The sequence below is a fragment of the Jaculus jaculus genome, chromosome 6, assembly GCF_020740685.1.
Source record: "Jaculus jaculus isolate mJacJac1 chromosome 6, mJacJac1.mat.Y.cur, whole genome shotgun sequence".
NCBI lineage: Eukaryota > Metazoa > Chordata > Mammalia > Rodentia > Dipodidae > Jaculus > Jaculus jaculus.
In genome coordinates, this window is record NC_059107.1 from 142,290,955 (window position 1) to 142,316,656 (window position 25,702).

Genomic DNA, 25,702 nt, shown 5'->3' on the forward strand with positions numbered 1-25,702 from the left:
CATGTTCATGTTTCTTTGTCTTCGTTGTAAGGACAGGGCTGAGATAGCTCCCCGGATGACAGGACACAGGGAGTCTCAGTCAAGTCAGCTGAGACCATTCTAAATCCACCGTCCTTCCTGTCCCGGGGACAAGGCCAGCTAAAGGTGTGTGGGAGCCAGTGGCCATCGGAAGACAATTTCTAGTGCAGCTCAGCCCAGACCAAAGTGCTGACCCACAGACTCAGGAGCTAAACAAATGCTTACCATTTCAAGGCGCCGGGCTTCGGGACAGCTTGTCCTGTCACACTGTTGTGGCAGTGGTAAACTAATAACACTTTCAATAAATCTTAGGAACTTGGGAGTGCCTTGATTTGGCCTCCATTAAATAGAAATTGAGTGTTTTCCACTTACAAAGCACAGTGCAGTGAATGACTGCATTATTTCCCTTAATCCCGAAGGCAGTATATTTTCGAATGCAGATGAGGTTATCCAAATAGCAATGGCAAAGAAATGGGAGCTCAGAGGTGGAGTGACTTGCCCATAGAAGATTCCCAGTTATGTGAAGGAGGTGGGCTCCCTGGAATGCTTCTTTTGAACTGGCTTGTATCTTAACCATCGCCAGTTGCTCTACAGATGTCCCCATCCTTCCTGCTCTGCCTGACTTTTGTGCCCCAACTGAGCAGACACCCTGGGTTCCCACTGGAAGTGCAGAGCCACTCTGTGCACAGGGTATCCTTTGGAATCCTACGGCGTGCGCACATGCATCTATGTAAGGACTGTCCAGTACAGGTAAGGGCTGCAATGTGTAAATTACATTTCCCTGTGCAACAGATTAAAAACAGACATGTAAACAAAAAACTAGAACCAGCACCCCCCCCTCCAAGGATCCTGTTCATATTTTAAGACATTTATAAGAAGCTAAGAAATGTGCTAAAGGATAAAGCATGCATATTAAAAAGGGCAAGTTAATCTAATTGCTGGAACACATTGTAGAGGGTTTCCCCATTTTGTTAAACAATTTTAGTTATATGGTGTTTGACTTTTGATATTTGAATGTTTGCGAAAATAAAACTCTTCATATTCATTACATATTAAATTCTAGAGACAGGGATTAGTTACACACCTGCACTGAATAATTTTCAGTTTTATAGTTTTGGCATTTAAGAAACTGCTTTCCGGTTTAGTAATCTGCCTTGTACTTCAGGTATGTGGCCACCAGGTGGCGGTAGGAGCCAGACATAGAGTCTGCACGGTAAAGAATTCACCTGCTTTCTGAGGTTCAAGGCAATAGCTCTTTGCCTGAATTAAAAGAAAAAAGAAAAAAAAAAACCCCACAAGTTCGCAATTTTACGTAATTAAAAAACTGAAATAGCTTTTATTAAACCCGAGGTAATCCTTACCCATCTTTACAACAGAAATAAACCCTGAGTTGCAGAATCAGTGACATCATTTCTCTGCCTTGTTTCCTGATGGCTTATAGAGATCGTGTGCTCCTGCCCCGATGGCTCTGTTGACTTTCATAACTTACTCAAAACTTTTATTTATTGTCAATCTTTGTGACAGCAGCTTGTGTATTAGGTTTCCAAATTCCTAACAGTTTTCCTCCTGGACAAGTTGGATTTTCTGGCCTCCTTTCATCCAGACTAGAGGCTTATCTTTCAAGCATGACCTCAGATCGTCTCTTACACAGAACCAAAGGCATTTCCCCATCTGTTTAACGTGAATGGCGTTTATTTGCATGGTAGGCATTTGCATTTTATGGAGGACTTCTCTTTTTATTTTCTACACTTAAGAATAATCCAGTAGATCATTTCCCCACTCAAATCTGGAAGCAGAAGCAGTTTGCCACAGTTTACCAGCAATGAGGTTTCATTTCTTTAGAAACAAGTTTTGTTCTAAACATCTTGGGGGGGGGGGAAAGACTTCTTGAGAAACAAAATAATGTCCAGGTTATGTTAGAAATGTGGAACAACTTGGAAGGTTGCATTGCAACAATGATCTTATATAATAGAAAGATGCACTTTCAATGAAAAGGAGCCACCAAGCTGCTTCGAGGAGCAGTTGAAACTTCCCACAGTCATGGGTCGTTGACTTTAAACTTTGGGACGGAGTCTAGGAGGGTCGAGACTCATTAGATTCATGACATCAGATAGGACAGAATATTTGCATCTCCAGCTTCCATTCACTGCCCTCTTTGTCCAAGTCCTCTGCTGCAAGAACAGAGGTTTGGTAGCTCAAGTCATTCTGAGGGTCACCATAGCTAGCAAAGCTGTGGAGTGTGGAGGGGTGTTGAGGGATTGGAGTTGAGAATGAGAGCGAACAGGAGCTGAATAGTAATTTCTAGAGACTAAAACAACCAGGGTAGTCCTCTGTACCCATGCATGAGTCCTGGGTGGGAGAAGGAGAGACAACTAGTTATGAAAGTGTGGCTGAAGAGACCAGCTCCTAGCACACCCGTGGGAAAGTCAGTAGGGAAGGAAACAGAAACAAACTCGGGAGAGAAGACAAAGGGATGGGTAGCAAAACCTGGCCTTTGATTCTGAGTCTCACAGGAAACCTATCAACTATCAGGCCAGATATTATTATCCTCTATTTACAAGTGAGAAACTGAGTCCCAAATAGGGAAAGTCACTTTCTTAAGGTTACATACTGAGTGATGGACTTAGGACTCAAAGCAAAGTGACCTGATTCCAAGATAAACATGAAAGAAAAGAGGGCGCTTTTGAAACCGGACACTCACTGTGTGTCCTACCCTTTACTTTATAAACAGCAAGTAAAAGTCACTCATAATAGGAACCTGGCCTTTTAGGAGCCAGCTGGAAGGAGTTTGAAACATTCCTGGGATGTATGATTTTCACCCTTGCCTCCTTTGGATACTGACTACAATTTATCCTCCTCATCATAAATGAAGTTGTAATTACGAAAACTGATTCTGTATTTACAGACTTCTAATTCAGGCATGCCCTCTGGTTTTATGGTGGCATCTAGGCCCCCCTATCCTCCCCCCTCCCCACTTTTTTTTTCGCACCTCACAGAGTCATGGCTAGAAATAACTGTACAACGGATTCGCTGACTCTGCTCCTTGTCTCCCAGTCAGTTCTTCCTTCTTAAGTGTGTCAGCTTCTCTCCTCTCTGCTACTGCTTCTGATCATGTCATCCCCCTGGATAAAATCCTCTTAACAGTCTCCAGTGATTACAGTGGTTAGTTTTCAACCCAGGTTGCACAGGAAAATCACCTGGGGAACTTTTAAACACTCCAGGTGCCGCCGTCTAAGATGGTGATGCCTTTGTGGGGAGTGGAGCTTCTGTCTGCAGGATGATGAAGGAGCATGCGACCGAGCTTTTGGCTCAGGTGGAATAATCACATTTGCTCTCCTGCTTGAAATAGTCAACAATCCACACAAAACATATGAAACACTGGTTTTCCTGAAATTAATACAAGGCCTCAAAGGACAGTAAGTCTGAGAGATAAAAAACAAATAAGGCTTACAGTTACCCTTGTTTGCTGCTTTGAGAGGCTTTGCAAGGCCTCAGTGTTGGTAGGATGATCTCAAGAAGGCGCTGGGAAGTTTCTTGGGATGAAGAGGAGACAGGGAGGCTGGGATAGCTAGAGAGTGCTGGGAGAGTACTGGAGAGGAGAGAGTACTGGATAGCACATGCATGTGAGGAAATTGAGGCCAGAAAAATAAATACCTGAAATGATTAGTGCACATAGCTCCTAGAGTCTAAATCAGGCTGGTAATACTTTCTATACTATTTAGACTGGGAAGCTCTGAAATTCCAAGGACACTGGCAAGCTACCCAGCATTTTTCCTCAGTAGTGGGGAGAATTAGTAATAGACTAAACAATGTTCCAGCCTTGCCTATCCAACCTTACAAACAAGACCAGGTTGGGCATGGTGGTACATGCCTTGAATCCTAGTACATGAGATGCAAGGGTAGAAGGATTACTGTGAATTCCAGGGCATCCTGAGACTACAAAGTGAATTCCAGGTCAGCCTGGGCTAGGGTGAAGCCCTACATAAAAAAAAAAAAAAACAAACAAACCCAGAAAGAAAGAGAAAGAGTATCTCAAAGGATTTTTTTTTTTCCTTCTGCTCCAGAAGGACTCCTAAGCATATTTATGGGAATATGATATTACCCATCCATCAACAGGTAACATTCATGATGATGTCTGGCATGCAAAGAGCAACAAGGAGAAAACCCAGCCAAACAAAACCAATCCTAAACTTGTATAGATGTTAAAAGTGCATTAAAACAATTATTATAAGCTTGGAGTGATGGTGCATACCTTTAATTCCAGCACTTTGGAGGCAGAGGTAGGAGGATCACAGTGAGTTTGAGGCTACTCTGAGACTACAGCATGAATTCCAGGTCAACCTGATCTAGAATGAAACCCTACCTTGAAAAAGCAAACAAAAACAGTTATTATAATCCTACCCTAAGTGGTCAACAAGTCTAGAAGAAAGATTAACCATGTAAAATAAAGGCATGACAAATATTTTTAAAGGCTCAGTTCTAACTTCTGGAGATGAAAATTTCAGTCTTGGCAATGAAAACTATAGTGCATGATAAGAGAAAATTAGCTATAAGAAAGAAAGATCAGTGAGCTTGAAGAAATAGCAAGGATGTAGGAGACAGCTTTAGGTTTGTTGAGAAAAACTTTTAGATCAAGCACAGCTATGGAGGAAGGGATTTATTGAAGCTTATAGATCCAGGGAAAGTTCTATAATGGCAGAAGAAGCTGGCCTGTTTTCATAGGTCCAAGCAGAGTGTGAGAAGTCCCAAGCCCAAAGCCACACAGCACAGCACACTTCAGGAACTCCAGCTAGGCACACTTTGCATATCTTTAGATTAGAATTTCAAATCCACCACCACACCTTAGAGCTGTACCCTAAAATCTGCCCAGTTACACAACCTTCATCCAGGTGGCTGCAGATGCAAACTACAAACTGATAAAATAGTAAATGTACTGGGGGCCATCTATTCAAACCACCACAAAGAGAAACTATCCAAACAAGACACACAGATAACAAACACTGAAATGCATTAGTAACATGTTAGTGAGCAATGGTCCAACTTTCAATGGCAAGATACACATGGTATTAGAGTTTCTAAAAGAGAACAGAAAAGTGTTTGTAGATGTTAGAAAACAATATTTTAAGAAATGCAAACACATCTGAAGTTCATGAAAACTACCCACCTCATATCTGTGATGTTCAAACAACTTAACACGAAGTACATGTGAAGAAAATTACTTCAGAGCAGATCTGAATCACACTCCTGAAAACCAGTGGGGTAAAAGCAAAACAAAACAACAGCAACAACATAAAGAAGCATAGGGGCTGGAGAAATGGCTTAGTGGTTAAGCACTTGCCTATGAAGCCTAAGGACCCCAGTTCGAGGCTCAATTCCCCAGGACCCACGTTAGCCAGATGCACAAGGAGGCGCATGCGTCTGGAGTTCGTTTGCAGTGGCTGGAGGCCCTGGCGCGCCTGTTTTTCTCTCTCTCTCTCTCCCTCCCTCTTTCTCTCTCGGTCTGTCTCTCTCAAATAAATAAATAAATAAATAAATAAATAAATAAATAAATAAATAAAATAAACAAACAAAAAAAAGAAGCATAGGCCAGAGGAAAATAGGATGCCTGCTGCACAGGAGAAGACCAAGAAGAAAATGGCAGGTTTTTTATTAGAAGTAATGAAAGAAGGAAGGGCACAGGTCTGGGCATCTTAATGTGCTGTGCTCGAATTCCATACCCAGCCAAAGTCTCTTTCAACTGAAGGCAAAAATAAAGCTTTTTTCAGAGACACAAAAGCTGATGGAACTTACCACCAGCAGCATCACAATATTAAACATGCTAACGGGAGTCTTATAGGTAGAAGGAAAATTGCACCAGATACAAATAAGGAGCTACACAAAGGAGTGGCTTCCAAGATGTGAGACTAGTCCAGTGATGTAAGCCTCTGTTCTCTGAAGCACCCAGGGCTTGGTGTTATGTTTTGCTGTAAGCTTCTTTAAATTTTTCGTACTTTTGAAACAAGGGGCTCCATATTTTCATCGTGAACTGGTGAAAAGCTGTAACCAATGAGGGTGGGGTGGGGAAAGATTGGAATGCTCAGACTGGGATAGTTTTTGGTATCTATTCAGGCATGGACTGGGGAAGAAGCTGAGGAGGCGTCTTAAGAAGAAAGTCTGGAAAGTTCAGTGTTCATGAAAGAAGGGTGAATGAAATCTTCACAGGAGAAAAACCAAACAGGTGTCACTAAAATAAAAACCAAATTAAGGTAGAGATTTTTGGCATAATCAGGACATGGTTGTCCTTTTTTCACAGAGGTGTACATGTGACTCTAATCAGAGGGCTTCAGTTTCTCATGAAGTTTCTTTGTTGCTGAGTGTTCAAGACCAGTGCCTTGTTTATTTTCATCATGTACATGTAGTCTATAACAGCTATTCCACCCTAAGGCACTTACTGCAAGAGTCCAAGTTCACACTGAGTACAAAGAAAAGGGGCATTACTTCTACGGAGGCCTTTAGTGGTTAAGTGAATTATATTGTATAATTTCATCTCAGTTTAGGCAAGGCTAATATATATATATATATATATTTTCATTTATAGCTGTAGATATGGGCAACACATACTGAAAGAGGAAAGACAAGGCCAGGCAGCCTTGTACTAATCTCTAGACTATCTATGAAGGGCTAAAGTCACTTGAACGTGAGATGGGTCTTTATGTGGGAGACGAGCTGTCCATTATATGTGAGGAAGGGGTAATACTTCTACAACATGGGCCAAGTGAGAAGCTCTGGGAGAACTCATGGTAGAACTTGAAATCTGCATGTAGGAGCTGAGACTGGCAGAGTCCTTAGAGCTTTGCCTGACTTGTGCCTGAAGAAGTCCAAAGTTGAGCATTTTTTCTGGGTGTCTTGAGGCATGTGAGAAGCAACTGTAATGCATGTGGGTATAAGTGAATTGCTTAATTTCACACATAGTTTATAAAGTTTACTCTATACTGGAATGCTCACAGATAGTCATTCATTTAAAGCCATTGGCTTTGTTTTAAGTTGCTAATATTTGAAGTGTTGACTGATAAAGCCTGCCTGGTGTGGAAATACGAATATTCTTTCATTTATTAATGCCCTGTAGTGAAGGCACAACCTCTTACTTAAAATAATTGGTTTGGAAATGGAATTAGAACAATTGCCCCTCCTGTTCCTCCTTTGCAATTTGTGTTTGCTGATTATTTTTTCAGAGTGTGAGCATAATTTACCATCTGCCTTTATTCAATACATACATATGTGTACACACAACAAACTCTCACACACATTCACACATGATGTTTCTATTTAATTGCAGTTACAGCACTAATGTAAGACAGGTAAGAATGTGACTTTATAATGCTGATTATGAAATAAAAATATTAAAGCAACTACTATACTCGAGAATGATATAGCTACAACATTTAAGGCAAATAAAGTCACATTGCCAACGAATTAATGAGAAATGAACAAGTTTCCTTTGAAAATTTTTTTACTACACCTTTATGTAGTTAGGCTATAAGTCAGGAAATTTCCCTGGGAAGGTAGAAATTGAATCACTAACATTGAGAAAAGAAAAGAAAATTGAGGCAATCTTCAGTCCTAAATGAACACAGTTTCAGCACTTTCAGCAGTGATTCGGCAAGAAGCAAATGGTATTCTAATCAATTTACTGTTGTAGAAACAATTCCAAATTATTTCCATGGGACATGTGAAGTGATTTCATAGGACACATATGGATATTGCCACCTTAGCTGCTTTGTTAGTTTCTACCCAGAGTTATTCAGAAAATCAAGCAACCCTTGAAAGCTCTCCATTCTTATGAGCAGGGATTTAAGAATGCACTGAAACCTGAAAATTTTGCTATTCCATAGGAACTTTTTACATTTTTTTCTTTTTTGAGATAGAGACATACATACATAGAGGGGGAGAAAAAGAGAAAGAGAGAAAAAGAAAGAGAGAGAGAGGGAGAGAGAGAGAGAGAGAGAGAGAGAGAGAGAGAAAGAGAAAGAGAGACAGAGACAGAGAGAGAATGGACTTGCCAGGGCCTTTCACTCTCTGTGAACGAACTCCAGACAGTGTGCCCCCTTGTGAGCATGCATGGCATTGCATGCTTGCGTCGCTGTTGCGTCTGGCTTACTGGGGTCTGGAGGGTTCGAACAGGAGTTCTTAGGCTTTGCAGGCAAGCACCTTAACTGCTAAGCCAATCTTCCAGCCCCATAAGAACTTTTACCATCATCAGCACTGTTGCGTACCATAAGTCTGGGATAGAATGACTTCCTTGGCAAATAATGGGAGTGCCAATATGGAGAAATTAGACATAGACTTTACAGTGATATTCACAAGTTACTAAATTGGACAGTATTAAAAGTTCTTGAGTTTTACCCAAGTCCCCTTAGCAGATATGTAGTAATAAAGGGAATTAATATTGTTTTACATACTTTTGACAATTATTTTGTCTATTATAACAGGTTATTTGCATAGGCCTTAGTTATTTTTAGTTTCATAATTAATCCATGGAGAAATAGTAATTTAATTTCATGGAGAAATGTTACCTTCTGGTTAAACTTTTTCCCTTGCAGGGCTGCTGAAGTTTTCAGTAGTGGCAAACTTACTAACACCGTACTCCAGGCTGGAACAACCCCTGAAGACAAATAATTAATGTACCTTTGCGCTGTTAACTGAAGTCATTGCTTCCATTAACAAGCCTTTGGAGGGATGATAATTCACAGTGGAGGTTCATCCCACTAGCGTCTGTAGAGGGAACAATTTGCCTGGCAGTCTCTCCCAATATGTTGTGTCCGTATTTTAACGTTAAAGTGTCGACACAAAAGTAAGGAGCATGAGCATGATGTGATGAATGAGGGAGGCAGACGCACGAACTGAGCAGCTATCGGTAGACAGCTGCATCCTAGTCGGAAGCTCAAATCCAGGAATAAAAAGAAGAATTTGGGGCCATATTCTATGCTTTACAATTTGAGACACAACCAGGCCGATCTGCAGAGCTGACAGGGCTTTCTGTCTGAAAAGATGCTTTATGCCGGGGCTGGGGAGATGGCTTAGTGGATTACCTGCCAAGCCTGCAGACCCTGGTTTGCTCTCCCAGCACCCATGTAAAGACAGATGCACAAAGTGAGTTGGAGTTTATTTGCAGTGGTAAGAGGACCCGGTGCATCCATACTTTCTTTCTCTCTCTTTCAAATAAATGAACAAATAACTAAATAAATTTCTCTTTGCTGACAATGCTAAGAATAATATTTTCATTCCTCTCTCTCTCACCCCAACATTTTGGGTAGCTCTGTGTCCATAAACCACTATTTGGTTTATTCAGATAACCTTCATTTTTGAAAGCACTAATGTATGTCACAAAGAAAAGGTCATTGGGATCTTTTTAAGTATATCCATTTCAACTACCTGTTTGTACTTTTCAAGTCACAAGTTTGCATAGTTTTCATTTCCTCCTTGAAATACTTAGCATATATTCATTATACTCATGAGACCATATTTGTATTTATCTAATAGCACGTGTAATTCCACATGCACTAGGTGCTTCACCAGTGCAATCTAATGATGCTAAAGTGATGTATTAGCATGCCAGCAGCCAGGCTCTTTCCTGTCCTAGCTGACCCCTACGTCAAATAGCAGGCTTTCTTTGCTTGATGGGGAACAACAGTGACCTGAGCAATCTTGGCTCCTTTACATGAACCACTCACTATAGTAACTCAGGGAGGAAATGTCCCTAAAAGGCTTCATTCTAAATCACAATGACCTTTGATGGGCCAGCAAACAACAAATCATAGTTACTTAGTATTGGATTATTTGGCCAACATATTGCATATGGCTCTACCTCATACCTTCCTTCACCATTGAGATAAACAGGTCTTGGCTTCACCCTATGTCATTACATATAAAATAACAGGCACTTGAATGTGAGGTCAATCAAATGCTTTGCAAACTAAAAGTCACATGTTGCCTTTCTCTCATTGAAAGACTCACTAAGCTTGAGCCCATTGAATGATATAACCCAGCTCTCATGGGTATAAATTATTAGTTTTTTCTAAGCCAATCTGAAGGTTCAGATAGTTTTTGACCACAATACATATATTTGCTGAGTTGAGTGACTTGTAAACTTTTCTATTAAGAGTGTACACTTTCATATAGATGACACAGTTGTTTAAATTCTGTTTTTTTTTTTTTTTTAAGGAAAATAGACTAGTAGGCATTGATTCAAGCTAGAGGAGTTTGTCTGCAAGGTCTAAGACGCAGTGACTATACTTCCACTTTTTGATACAAAAGTTCTCCCTGGTTTTCTTTTGTGAGACTGTGTTTTTAGCAAGTGTAGCTGGAAGAAAAACTCGTGAAGAACTGGCGTGGATAGAAAAGGCCATTTTCATGTCTGAAGTGAAAGGTAGTTGAGATTAGTCCCTAAGTCCTGACAGTAAACCCAGAGGACCATTAACCAGGACCATCTCAACTTGAAAACTTGTTCAATTGATTTATGGAAGAAGTCTCCTAACAAGTGCCTATGAGTAGACATGAGACAAGTACTGAGTTTCTGCTGTGGCAGTGCAGTCTTAGCTGCACATAACTCAGCAGAAGGGCAGTCTTAGCCACTGCCACATTGGCTAAGAAAGATGATAGCCAGAGCTTTAGTCAGACAATATGCCCCCCCCCCATTATAATAGCTTTTGTGAGGGCATAGGAAACAAAAAGCTAAAAGTTACTTATAACAGGACAAAACCCAAAGATTTGTCACTTTATATGCGTTTTACACTCAATAATAATTTCTAAAAGATACTCTACAAAATATATTTTTTAGACAGGTTTTAAAAAGCAAAGATTAGCTAATGGTAATAATCATCACTTAAGATAACTAACGCTGACTGTCTGGGGACTGACTCTCTCCTGGCTTCCAGCCATGTCATTCCATTTTACATGTCAGCTGCGTATGGAGTCTTCAGCAATAGGGTCTTACTACTGGCCTCTGGTGGGTCATCAAGTACTCTGACAGAAGTCTGTCATTGTTTTGGGAAACCTTGTAGGTTTCTCTGATCAAAAGCTCATTGTGGATGGTAGGCCCAAGCTGGAAGTGGGGGTTACCGGTCAGTGTCCACTAAGAAATTGAGGAAAAATATAACTAATATACAAGAGTTAGAGAGGAGAGAGATAGAGGGGAGAGGGGGAAGGGGGGAGGGAAGATGTAGGAGATTTAGGTCAGTCTTGATCCTACCCTCTCCAGTGTCTTGTGGTTCAGGTGTTTCCTGTAAGGGTCTAGTGAAGGTTCAGCCATTTGGTCTGTCTCTTAGGAAGTAGAATTTTATGGTACCAGAAGGTGCTACATAGGCGACTGGGGGAAATGATCAAGATCTGTCCAAGCAACACATTGTTTAACCTAATTAGCAACAAATAACCGAATGTGATGCCCACACAAGTGCAATAGTGGTACACAGCCATGGTGAGGAACCAATTGCTCTTGATTTGGCTAACTGATCCACTCAGTGGTACTAGACCCATAGCTGGAGCTGGGAAACAAGTCAGAACCATACCCAAATACAAGCCCACTCTACAATATCAAGCTACCATCAATCACGGGGTATAAGAGGGCCTACACCTATCATACTGTCTATCAAAAAAGTAAGTGTTATCTCAATTTTCCGGGTGCTAACTTACTCTCCATTGGAGAATCTGCTTCTCTTTTCCAGATAGATGCAGATCCTAAGAAGAGAGCTGCCCCAACATACCTCAAAAGGGGCCCAACTGAAACTAAGGACAACTGGCGAAATAAGCAAGGGTGATGTTTTCCTGTGAACCGGATTCCAGCACAAAGGGGAAGGAGACCAACGCAGAGAAAAATCAACTCCTACCAAATCAGAGAGCCAGAGCCTCAGAGGCCCCCAACACCTCAGCACTGAAGCAGACCAAAATTAACCCAACATGGCTCAGGGAAATTTTGTGGAAGAGGGGGCAGAAAGAATGTCAGAGTCACATGTTGGGTCATGATTTGCAGAGACATTTATCATACCAATAACTGGGGGCTAACTCCACAATGCACGACCCATTTTCATTAACAAGGAGGGTCTAATGGGAGGGGGTAGATCACAGATGAGCCTAAATAATGGTACCAAACTGCCTGTATTTACTGAAAAGAAAACTAATAAATTAAATTAAATTAAAAAAAAAAAGATAAGTAACGGCATGTGTCGAGTTGACATTAGGCTCATGTAGAGAGAGCAGCACAGAGTACAACAGAGATTTTTCGGACCAGAGATATTTATTTACTTTATCCTTCATTTTGTGAATGCTTCTTCCCTGAATCATTGGAGCATGAAGTTAAAAAATTCTCTAAGAAAAGTGATGCCTGAGGGTCTGGGGAGATGGTTCAGTGGGTAAGAGCACTTGTTCAAAAGGCATGAAAACCGAGTTCAGTTGCCCGCATCCACACATGGCTGCGTACACCTATGACCCAGCACTGACAGGCAGCTGTGGGAGACTCTGCTTCAGAGAATGGCGGGGCAAGAACAATAGTACACCCACCATCCTCCTATGGCCTCTGTGTGTGTCTGCACGCACACACACGTGCACACCCACACACACCTACACCCACACATGCACACCCCCCACACCCATACATGTGTACACACACGTGCATACCTACACATGTGCACACTTGCACACCCACCCACACATGTGCACACACACGTGCAGTCACACACATGTGCACATATGCATGTGTGCACACACACGCATACACACCCACACATGCACATCCACATGTGCCCACACACACACCCACACACACATGAACACACACCCACATGCATGCACACACACACATGCACATGCACGCACATGCACGCCCATACACACACACCAAAAAGGTCACTGTTGTTTTTAGAATAAACATTTATAATGCCAAATATCATTCAGTTGAATGATCATTTAAAGTTATTTTTCATCTCATTTCCTCATTTTTTGTGTTAGAAAAAAAAAGAAGTGAGAAAGGTATATAAATTACTTAGGCAGATTTTCTTGATCTCTTAGGACTTGGGGATATAGTAACATATGTTGCCCAGCTTTTATAGAAATATATGCAGAGGGTATGAATAAAACAGGGATAACATATGATTGGGCACAAACCCAGAAGACAAAATTCTGATAATGACAGCATTAATGAGCATGGAACAGCTCCTCTAAGCATGGAATTTGTGTAGCAGTTCCGAAGTGAAGACAAGGAAACATGGTGGGGAACTGAAAAGAATGGGACAGAAAAGTAAACAGTGATAATTTATGCTTTTTCCAATGAATATTGGCATAGATCAGAATGGGAACCTATTTTACTGTCACATCCATATCCTAAACTGACAAGATGTCCTAAAATAGAACCCGCCAAATTTTTGGAAGGAGTCTTCTCTTTATGACTGCATTCCTTATAGCAAATGTCAAAAGACAATGACTCTGAAATATATACATACATGTGTGTGTGTGTGTGTGTGTGTGTGTGTGTGTGTAGATATAAATATACATATATATATTATATTTATAAATCCTTATTAGATGACCAAATAGTTATACAGAAAGAAACAAATCACCTACCCACACTAAAATTTTAATTATCAAAAATTTAAATAGCTAAGGTGTCAGAAAGAAGTCACTTACATTAATAAGCTCAACCTCCCAAATCTTTTTCAACAGGTCCATCGACGTGTAGCCATTAATTAGAAAGGCTTTGGTGTAGTCACCCAGCTCAATGGAATCCAGCCACTCAGCGACAGAGGTGGGATGGTAGCCATCATGACCAATGGGCCTCATCTGTAATTAAGAAAATAACATGAAGACTTTTTTAAACTGGTTCTCTTGAGTTTCAACCACAGAATGAATCTTTCCCTTTGCAAATTAATCTGATAGAAGCATCAGACACTTCTGGATCAGGAAATAAGGAAAAAGAAAATGCTTTATTGCCCAATTCTAAATCATTAGCAATTTTCACGCTGAATTAGTTTTCAAAAACACACCCATAAATTTCCAATTTAGCTGTTAAATTAACTCTGTGTTTGAGAGAATGAAATATGTCAAACTTCTGTTAGAGACCGTACTGGCATTCTGTTGGATGGAATTTAAAACGGTGTCAGTTGAACATATTTGAGGCTGAAGGCGCAAGGAGCAACTGCATTTTCAAAATATAGATGGCAATTCTCATATGCACAACAGCAAAGTGTGTGAAAATACTGCATGACTTAAACATTCAAAAGGAATTCATGCTTATGCAAGACATGTATTGTAGGTAGTGCAGACAGAGGGAGAAATGGGGTGGTGGTGAGCCAGTTGAGAATAGGCTTTCAGTGTTTTATGACCATGTGTTTTGCATCGACTCTACAGTACGTTAGACATGAGTAGGGAACTTGCTGGCAGACAGGCTCCTATTTTTTTGTCATCTATATAGAGATCTTTTTTTTTTTTTCTTAATTCTTGAGGGGAACAAAGAAATGTGACAGCAACATAATGTTTCTGAGTTTAAATTGGAATGTAAAAAATAATTTAAGCAAGAAGAACTTCTGGGTTGAAAATTTTATATAGATGCTTCTAGTCCTTTGGCCTTTATTTGAAATTTGAGTAGAATTCGTGGGTTTTGGTTTTTGACATGACTCACTTCTGAAACTTATGTTGCTTTGCATGCTGCTGCAAGAATCTCATCTTGGAGTCTTAAGCGGAGCTGTCCCTCATTAACCTGATGTCAGCTTACTGTGAAATTCCTGCTGGAGGCAGCTAAACTGGGCAAAATGCAATGCAGACTTACCCTTTCCTTCAAACTTAAGGAGATAAATATTAATGGAAATCTATATGATTCTGACTCGTGAGCAGAGAAAAGATTAGCTTGAGCACCCAAGATTCAGATTTTCATCTTAAACACGATAAGGTTTCTGTCACTAAGCAGAGTTCTGCGTTTTGAGATTCTCTTCACCTTTGCATTTTAAAGTTACTTGTTCTTTTCTCTTTCCTGCTGTTCCACTGCTCAATCTAGCATCCATTTCAAGGTTTAAATGTCTTCTGTTTTAAAGTCATAGTGTAATATATTATTTGCACTAGTGTTTGAGCTGCATGAGACTTTTGTTCTTCACTTTTACACTGACCGACCCAATTTAGCTATTCACCAATTGTTTGTTCATGTGGCACTTAGTCTTTATTACACTGTCACTACAAATATAAAGGACAACTCAGAGTTTGCAATATGAAGTGTTGTGCCCTGTATCAATAGTTTGAGGTTGTATTTAACACTGGAGAATAATACCCAAAGAGGAGGCTCAAAGGTGTTAAGAATCTTCTTCATCAGTTGAGCTGGGGAGATGGCTTAATGGTTAAGGTATTTGCCTGTGAAGCCTAAGGACCCAGATTCAATTTCCTAGAACCCATGTAAGCCAGATGCACATGGTGGTGTATGGGCCAGAGTTCATTTGCAGTGGCTAGAGACCCTGGTACACCCATTCTTTCTCCCTCTCTCTCTCTCTCATAAATAATAAAAAAGAATCTTAATCTTTTGGTAGAAGATGGCAGGATTCCAGGGACCAGTTGAATTGTCCAGGATTTGGTAACAACTGTTGAATTAATTCTATGAACCTCAACAGTCAGCTATGCCCCAAAATATCCTGACCACTCCCATTGCCCTGTGGAAGCAAGTGGGGAAAGGAAAAGAGGGAAGAGAGAGAACACTGATGTGAAATTAGCAGCATACCAGGAAGGTCTTGTCAGTTCACCCACGATCTGGCCCTCCCAAGCAGTGGTTACTCTGGACAAGCTTACGGAACCATTATGATTGGGGAAGAGTCAGTCATTCCTTCCAGAGAACTGTGCACTGGGGGTCCCTACAGTTTGCCCCAAAGCACTCATACATTGCTATAGGAGTTTTGGGGTTCCTTGCCACTGCCAATGAACCCAGGGATTCCTGTTTTACAAATTTAAAGAATTGAATCCATAGACCAGAGGGTAAGTCTTAAAGAGACTTTATTAGATTTAAGAGAAGAAAGAGAGAAAAGTATGGAGAGCTCCTGTCATGTGGAAGTCAGGAGGGGGCAGAAAGCCCATGTGGGAGTAGCTCCCTCCACTTCTCAGTGCTGCTGGGTGGGTGAAGAGGGCTTACCAGAACAGGGACCTGGAAGTTCAGAAAAGGTGAAAAGCTGAAGAGAGGCCCTGTCCATCTGGTATGGATTATAATCTTACTGTGGTGGGTGGGCTTTACCCTGAGGCTCAAGTGAGCCTGAAAGAGAGCTGATTGGTCTGGGCTCAGGAAGGGGTCAGCACACGTGGGTGGGCGGAGGGGGGGCGGGGAGAGGGAGAGAGAGAGAGGGCCTGCGTGAGCTGATTAGATGAGACTGGATCAGACTCTAAATCTCTGTTCTGTTGGAGCAGGCAGGCAGTGTTATGTATTTTCATTGCCTCTTTTGGGCCCAATCCTTACATGACTCCTCTGAAAGCAATCAGTCCAACTGGTGTTGGATGGTCAGTGTTAGTCCAAGAACAGGGCTGACTACTGGACAACTGCCTACTGGACAACTGCAGAGCAAATCTAATTAAGGGTAGAGCAGCCTGTTCCTTGCTATCTTTTGTTTTGTCCTGGTACTAAGCAATTACAAACCAGAAGAGGGGGTACATTCCCTTAGGAGAAGCCTAAAATTGAGAGGGGATGGAGGGTGGTGAAAGGAAAAAAAAAATAAACCTGGATGCCTAATAAGGATTAGAACTGAATTTTCAATATTTTGCATAATGGGAAAGTTATTGAATATGTTTGAGATCGCATTAAGAAGTAGCAAAGAGAAAGTCAATTGAGCTTGGTTGGAGGTTCTGATTGGAAAAAAATAGTAATTACCCAGTGTCTTCACACAACACAGACTGCTCAGTAATCCTCTTATAAGGTAAGACAAAACCTAAGTACATGGGAGGGTGACAGACAGAGGCAAGGTACCCTGTGAAGGTGCCCTGGAAATAGGCATATGTGGAGAGAAGTATCTGCCCATTCATCTTCTTGTTTCGTAAAGAGTCAATCAATGCCTGTTGAGATGAATGTTGTGGAGGTAGGGAATAAATCAGTCACAGGGTCTCCCCCTTGAAATTATAGGACTTAATTAAAAGTATGTGAACAGATGACCAATAAATTATGAAGGCTCTGCATACCTGAAGGAAGAAGAGACCTTTAGAGCCAAGTGAAAGTTACAAAATTAACTTGACACGCAGTTAATGATATGCAGAGTGCTCACTGCGCTGCACAGAACTTCTTCCAAGGCAAGTCTCCCATCTGTTTCTTTTATTTCTGTTCCGACTGCCTCTACCCTGCTTAGGCTCTTGTTAGCACTTGCAGAAGCTAATGAAAAAACCTTCCACCTGGCCTTCAACCTTTTTGCTTCAGCTTATATCTTACTATTACATTAGCTTTCTAAAGCTGAGCTCTTAAGTCTACTCTTGGACTGAAACCTGTAGTGATTCTTTCTTGGGAAAAAGCCGTATGTCCTATTCTGTCGTTCAAATCCAACTGAAGTGAACCTATTTTCTCCTGACTGTCCTATATGTGTCCTAGCAAGTGTGACAACGACAACACAACGGAACAAGTGTACACGTCCCAACAACTGTTTGGCTGCTAGCTGCTCCCAGAACACGAGCTGTGCAAGGCAGTGTTGTAGCTCTGCTAATGTAATTTTCCCTGTTTGTGATGAATGTTCTGGCCCTTATTTCTGGGATTATTATTTTTTTTCAAGGACTTCCTTCTCTTCACAAATGCTCACATACAAATGTGTAATAATTTTTCGACAGCTCTTGTCAATGTGTTATAGGTATTGCCAACATAAGGAATCAATTTATCTCCTTCAGCTCAAAACCTGGCTCTTCTGGGATTTCTCACCTCAGCCAACGAGGAACCAATACTCCACTGCCAAACAGAACTTCAGAAGCATCATCTTATTCCTTTCTGTTCAGCATCATAGCTCAGGCGGACAATACTACCTACAAATTTGACTTCCAAGATTTTTTTTTTCAATGAAGTTTTCTTCTTCCAAAGTGGACTTTGGAATGTGACCCCACCATGCTACTTCCTTATTTGGTGAATACTTGTGTGAGCTTTACGTTCTTCTTCTTAAAATTATTTAGTTATTTATTTACTGGAGAGAGAGAGAGAGAGAGAGAGAGAGAGAGAAAGAGGAGAGAGGCAAAAGCAGATAGAGAAAGAAAGAATAGGCACTCTTGGGCCTCCTAGCCACTGAAAACAAACTCCAGATGCATGTACCACCTTGTGCATCTGGCTTTATGTGGGTACTTGGGAATTGAACCTGGGTCCTTTGGCTTTGCCAGCAAGTGCCTTAAGTGCTAAGGATCTCCCTAGCCTACATTTCTCTTTTTGAATACAGTATAATATCTGCTCCAAGTGGTCGTGGATAGTAACATGATACAGGGTACATAAACTGCCTAGTAAGGGGGTTTAAATTAGTAAGTGTCAATAGCTGTTCACTAATTCTTCCACTACTCTAAATGGGACTCATGCTCATTTTGAAATTTTGCTCTTGGCTGCTCAATATTTCAACTTCAAATCGAATCTCTTTTTTCTCACCCCCTTTTCCTTCTCATACTCCATTTTTTTTTCTTGTTGCAGAAAGGGTTTATGTCCACTGACATCTTTGTCTTTCTACTCTTCAGCTCACTGCTTGTTTTCCTACCTCTTTTCTGAGTTGGTTCGTGTTGTTTCTAGCTATTTGCTGTCTTTCTGTATTAGAATTATGCCTCTGTGCATGGGTAAATGTGCCAGTGAGGTGGTTCCTAGATGCATCCTCTGTTCTGCTCTGGGCTCTGCTCAACTCTGTGTTTTCTAATGCTGTTCTTGTGTGTGTGTGTGTGTGTGTGTGTGTGTGCGCGCGCGTGTGTGTGCGCGCGTGCGCACACGTGTTTATTCTTACAAGACTAACATCTGCTAAGTAGTTGCATAACTGCTGGTCCTAGCAGAAAAATGAAGACTTACAGAGCAGAGCTAAATTTAACCCAAAGTTTGGAATTAAATTTGGAGTCTAGAAATGTGCTCATGGTATTAGCTGAACTACAGCTGACCTACAGGCTCACGAATGAGAAAAATAAAAATAAACAATTTTTTTTGTTGTCACTTACCATAAACTTCTGAAATTTTGACATGGGGGCCACTGCAGACTGTGACTCGTTATTTGAAATCCTTTGGTGTTTATATACTGTATCTATGGAATATAACTCAGACCCTATTAATTCATAAATCCATTTTATCACCATGAAATTGAGAGCGATGTTGGAATCTGCGCTAAGCCAACATCCTTCTTCTTCTTTTATAAATTACCTTACTGGTATGTAGATACATGTAGGCATTCCATCTTAGTTCATGCTGAACTATGAAATCCTCTATTGCCTTAGTTTGACTATTGGAGCATAACCACTCGCACATCTAGTACCCGGCCTTATCTTTGCCTCTGCTGTTTTCTCTGCCTGAAGCACAGTTCCACTTTTTCTCCTGAGGTTTCTCTGTTCTTAGTCATATGTTCAGGTAGATTCCTTTAGAAATTTGCATCCAATTCTCTAAAATCATTTCTTATTTCTCTTTGTATACTAGTTAGCAAAAGGAGTATCTGTCTTTCCCATTGGACTGATTGTTCTTGATGAAGAAACAAGGTGATAGCCACTTTTGGAGTCTCTAATGACTTTACCAGAGCATCTCATACATAGTGTGCATTTCCTAATGTTTATTATTAATGAACACATGGAAATTAAATGACAAGCTCAGTTCAGTGGTATCCATCTGTGGGCTCAGGAGGATTATTTTATACTCTATGCCATAAAAATTAAGGGTAATTTTGGGTTGGAGAGATGGCTTAGTGGTTAAGTGCTTGCCTGTGAAGCCTAAGGATTCTGGTTCAAGGCTCGATTCCCAGGACCCATGTTAGCCAGATGCACAAGGGGGCACATGCGTCTGGAGTTTGTTTGTAGTGGCTGGAGGTCCTGGAACGCCCAGTCTCTCTCTCTCTCTCTCTCTCTCTCTCTCTCTCTCTCTATCACTTTCAAATAAATAAAAATAAACAAAAAAATTCAAAGACATTAAGGTAATTTTATGGCCAAATAATAATATCGTTGACACTTGATACCTCCATGTATCAAGAGCCACTTCCAAGTAGTACATTGTCCTGTGAAATGCAAGGGGCACATTTCCCTAGTCTTGATTCAAGTAGCTGTGTAACCTAGTCAGGCTGCTTCACTGTCTCTAAGCTTCCGGTTGCCATCTACAAAGTTAAGATGTTGGACAACAGATAACCTGAAATATACAGTAACTACTACATGTTCTAATTCTAAAATTTTCATGCAGTAAAAAACCCAATAGCACAACTTAAAACACACACACACACACACACACACACACACACACACACACCCGAGAAAAAGAGAGAGAGAGAGCGAGAAAGAGAGAGAGAGAGAGAAAGAGAGAGAGAGAGAGAGAGAGAGAGAGAGAGAGAGAGAGAGAGAGAACACACAGACTCAAGGCCAGATGGCATCTACATTTCCTTCATGACTCTGGCAATACCACAGGTAGTCGTGTAACTGCTGTTCAAATTAGCAATGATTAAGCTCTTTTTTAGCAGGAACATCTGGCAAGACGGAGTTAGGAAGACTCAGCTCCAGGGCCTGTCAGGCCAGCAGTACTACAGGAGAGGCAAGGGGGTTAGGCGCACTCTGTGATGTGAGAAGCAGAGTGCTGGGCAGACATCTGGCCTTCCTAACAGAGGTTCACAACAAGGGAGTCTAATTTGACTTGCTGAATTCCAAAGTCTGGGGAAAACCTAAGAAATGGAGATGGTACTAAATTCAGATGTGCGAATGTGTTTTATCACAAAACTTCCTCTTGCTTTGTTCTGCCTAAATGTCCCTTGAATGTCCTCCAAGAGCTTCTTGGAACATTCCTGGTCTAAAAGAGCGTGCTGTATACATCTCAGGGGCCACAAGGGAAGGCTCTATGTTTCTGACCTTCAAGGGAACCAGCTCTGGAACTTCCGCAGTCTGAGACTACCTGCTCTCCTTCACCGAGTAACTCCTTTTAAGTTTTATGTAGGTGTGAAGAGAAGAAAGCTTTGTTGGCTTTACAAGGAAAAGTTGAAAAATCAGTGATCTAGAAGCCTTATGTAAGGACTACATGATCACAATAGCTTTTTCTTTTCTTTTTTTTTTTTGTTTTCTGAGGCAGGGTCTCACTGTAGTTCAGGCTGACCTGGAGTTCACTATGTCGTTAGTCTCAGGTGGGCTTTGAACTCATGGCGATCTGCCTACCTCTGCCTCACAAGTGCTGGGATTAAAGGCGTGCACCACCATGCCCAGTACAATAGCTTTTTCTTCAGTCTGATTTTATTTGAAATATTCTGGTCCAATATAGATGCACGATAGGCATTATATACATGTATATATAGTATATATTTACATATTAGCATGAGAGGCAAGAAGAGTATCTTTGAGAGCTGTCATATGTATTTCACATTTAGTTCCATGTTGCAAGTGGAGTTTGTCACAATACCTGACACAAAGGCACTCAGTAAGTTGTAGCTATTTTACCAATAGTAAGATTTGAAGTCATGTGGATGAGACTCAGAGGGTGATAATATATATGACTTACCACTTTTCAGCTTTGCTTAGAACCAGCATTGTCTGAGTAGACAAGCATAACAGTGTATGAGATGACATAGCCAAAAGACGGAAGGCATAGCACGAGGAAGGACATCAAAGCAGGCACGGTGGCACACACTGTAATCCTGATAACTGGAAGGTGGAGGTAGGAGGACCAGGAGTTCAAGGCCAGCCTCATTTGTCTACACAACAAGCTTGAGACCGGACTGCTCTACATGAGACCCTATGCCAACCAAAGGGGGGCGTGAAAGAAAAAGAAAAAAAAATGTATCAAACAAAACAATAAACCAATAGATAATTGAAATAAAAAAGAGAAAGATGAGATACATTAAAATCTATTTGGTATTAAATGAGAAAAAAAGCTTTAAATGCAACAAATTATTAAGGCAGAAAGATGATATTGGTCTAACAGTTTGACCCAGAGAATAAGGAATGCTAAAAGGCCAGTAATTGATTAGGTAGATATTTTTACTTTTGTCTGAAGGTACTACACAAATAGAGTCAGAGATTACTCATGGTCTACCAGAACCTGCCCTTCTCACTTCTTCCACATAACAGGGCTGATAATTGGGTCATGTCTGACCAGCTTGAAACAAGACATATAGCTTTTTCCCCTGGCTGTTGTTATGGGATATGTTTGTATCTTCAGGAGACTAGTAATACAAGTTTGGCATATAACTAACTTCTAGGTCAGGACAGGTCAGGTCAGGTTAGGTTAGATCCAGCCTCAAAGAAGCCTCTTTACTTTGAATTTCCCTGTTTAAATGTTTGGGTTTTTTTTTCTCCCATAATTTGAAACATTAATACCCACAGTGCAGCTTTGACTGCCCAAGCCTGGGAGATGCATCTTGCATCTTAGCTGAATAAGAATCCCATGGAGAATCTTGTTAACACATGAGTCTCAGCCAGTTGGTTGGAGGAGCATCTGAGCTTCTGCATTTCTCATAAGCTTCCTGATGATACTAATGGTGTCAATTATGGGAGCTATGTTTGGTGACAGAGAGACAGAGCAAAGGTCCCAGGGCCTTCAATTGTCAAGGGTAGAGGCAACTTGTCAACCTTACTGCTATTTTCAGAACTGGTATATGAGAGAAACCTGTTTGGATTTTTTTTTTTTTTTTTTTTTGGTTTTTCGAGGTAGGGTCTCACTCTAACCCAGGCTGACCTGGAATTCACTATGGAGTCTCAGGGTGGCCTCGAACTCACAGCAATCCTCCTGCCTCTGCCTCCCAAGTGCTGGGATTAAAGGCATGCGCCACCATGCCCGGCCTGTTTGGATTTTTAAACTGCTGCATTAGGAAGTGCTCTGTTTCTCCAGGATAGCCTTTTCTTGAATAGAGACATAAGTGAGCATAGGACAATTTCATACAGATATTTATATGGAGTTTGTGCCTCCACCTGACAATACATTGCTTTGCCCTGGGTCTCGTGCACCCCTTGGGAAGCTTCATTTCCTTTAACTTCATTTGTTGGCATTGTCCTGTCATTTCATCACATCATTGGGATTATGACATTGGTATTATGACAAGTATGCAAAAATGAGGAAGGGAAAACGTAGGAAACCTTAAGTTTTTAGTTGTTGGTGTTAACAGCAAAAAAAAAAAAAAAAAAAAAAAAAAAAAAGGGAAAGAAAATACAGTAGGAGCACATGAGTAATTTTGAAACATGAGAAATTAAATATGTGGCAGTATGACACCTTACATTTGGGAAGGACGTATGGAGAGTCACATGACTTTGGCACCAGCAGCAGTACAAATGGGAGTCTTGGAGAGATGGCTTAGTGGTTAAGCGCTTGCCTGTGAAGCCTAAGGACCCTGGCTCGAGGCTCGATTCCCCAGGACCCACATTAGCCAGAGGCATAAGGGGGTGCACGCATCTGGAGTTTGTTTGCAGTGGCTGGAAGCCCTGGCCCTGGCATGCCCATTCTCTCTCTCTCTCTCTCTCTCTCTCTCTTTCTCTCTCTGCCTCTTTCTCTGTCTGTCGCTCTCAAATTAAAAAAAAAAAAATAGATGGGAGTCTTGGCTGCCACAGATACTGGTTATCTGACCTTGAATCAACTATTCATCCTGGCTAAACATCCATAATTCAATTAGTAATAGAAGAGACAGAAAGAATATCTAGCTTTGAGAGGCCTAATACATACCCAGTAAGATAAGGAAAGTGGAGTTTAGCACAACACTTGGCACACAGAGGCACTTAGTAAGTTGTCGTTATTCCACGTGAGAGCTGAAGTCTTGTGTGGAGAGATTGTGGGGGGTGACTATGGAGTGCACAAAGGGATGCGACCCAGGAATGAACCAAGACTTCCAACATATGAGGGAAAGAATTACACTGAGGAAGCAAGTTCAAACAAACAAGAATGAAAGGTGAAGGCTAATAATGTGGTGAGAGATGCCAGCCTGGTTCAAGTGTGAGGAGCTGAGACAAAATGCCCTCTTAGAACTGAAGCTTCACTAAGTGGCACGGTGGGGTCCATAGCCAGAGATAAGGGCGGACTGAAGGGAGGGAGGAAAAGAGATGTTGGGGGGAGGAGGAGGAGAAGGAAAAAGAAGAAAGAAGAGGAAAAAGGAGAAATAGGAAGTGGACAAGATAGAGAGAGGAAAATAAGGAAGAAGAGAGAGAAAGGCCCAGGCTTTGGAAATATAAAAAAAACAAAGCAAGGTGGTTCCTTTATAAGATTTTCGGGGGGGGGGGGGTCTTCAACATCATGATTTGTTTTGTCCCTGAATTAAGAATATGGCTGTGTCCTACACACCTGGTATTAGTTTTAGAACCATGAAAAATGCATGGAATGGCTCAAGAAATGCACACAGTCTCCAGGAGCCACTGCTGAGATACGGCACATAGGCAGGGCATGATGACCCTCATGAATAGGCCAGAGGAGCATTTGGAAGATGGACCGTGGTTTGCATGGAGGCCTGAAGATGTTTTGGATACACCAGGACTGTGTGAGGGCTAACATAGAGTGCACTGTTGGCCTGGGACGGAAGTTTTCGCTGGCTATTCTACCCAGCTGGAGGGTTGGAACTGGAAAATCTGGAGACTGTCAGCCTAAGGTAATATTGAACCTGAACTGGAAAAGTTTGTTGTTTGCTTGATGGTGGCTGAGTTTGCATTGTTCTACTCTCTCCTTGGTATGCCTTACACCAAATGAAAAGGTTTACTCTGTGCCTTTATATGTTGAAAGTATGTAACTTGTTTGGTTTTACAGGACTCACAGCTAGGAGACAATGTTAAATCTCAGATGAAATTTGGTACTTTGGAATTATATTAAGTTGGTAAAGACTGTGGGGACCTTTGAAATTGGACTGAAGACAATTTGCAATGTGTGATGGTTTTAAATCCATTGGGGGTCAGGGGCAGAATATGGTAGTTTGAATAGATGCCACCCAATATATTCAGAATTTTATTAGTTTTTAGTTTGGATCTGTAGCCAGCTGGCTGGAGTTGTCACGGGGCGGATCTTAAGGTGTGGTGGTGGGTTTGAGATTTCAATCTAAAGGTATGTGAAGTGCCTAGTTCCACCTGGAGTTCCTGAAGTGTGCTGCGTGGCTTTTGGCTTCTCTTTCTTTGCCTGGTCCTGTAAGAGCAGGCCAACTTCTTCCGCCATTATGGAACTTCCCCTGGATCTGTAAGCTTCAATAAATATCCCTTCCTCTATAACTGTGCCTGGTCTGGAAGTTCATCTCAGCGAACCTAAAGCTGTCTGCTACAGAAAAGAGAAAAGATGAGAAGAGAAGAGAAGAGAAGAGAAGGGAAGAGAGAGAAAGGCCCATGCTTTGGAAATCTGAAAAACAAAACAAGGTGATTCCTTTATAAGATTTCTGGGGAGGGGAAGTTACACTCCATGTGACTCAGCCTGTATCTGCTGGAAGTCATGCACTTTGGTTTTTCTACCAACAAGGGGATGTTCTGTTGCTGCTCACGGAGGACTGGGTTTTTGAGTGAGGCAGGAAGGCACATAGATACGACAATAAAATTGTAATTAAAAGGTGTTTGGGCAGAAGGGAGGCTTGGTTGGGAGGCAGCA

General features: G+C 41.3%; 1 protein-coding gene across 32 annotated transcripts in view; it reads right to left on the reverse strand.

Annotated features, from left to right (window-relative positions):
* The window catches only part of Anks1b (ankyrin repeat and sterile alpha motif domain containing 1B), a 1,062,135-nt gene that overhangs the window by 296,925 nt on the left and 739,508 nt on the right, over positions 1 to 25,702 (reverse strand). For all 32 annotated transcript variants that reach the window (XM_045152363.1, XM_045152361.1, XM_045152357.1 and 29 more), the window contains one exon: positions 13,672 to 13,824. In XM_045152363.1, coding sequence (XP_045008298.1) covers positions 13,672 to 13,824 — 153 coding nt within the window. The remainder of the gene's footprint in view (positions 1 to 13,671; positions 13,825 to 25,702) is intronic.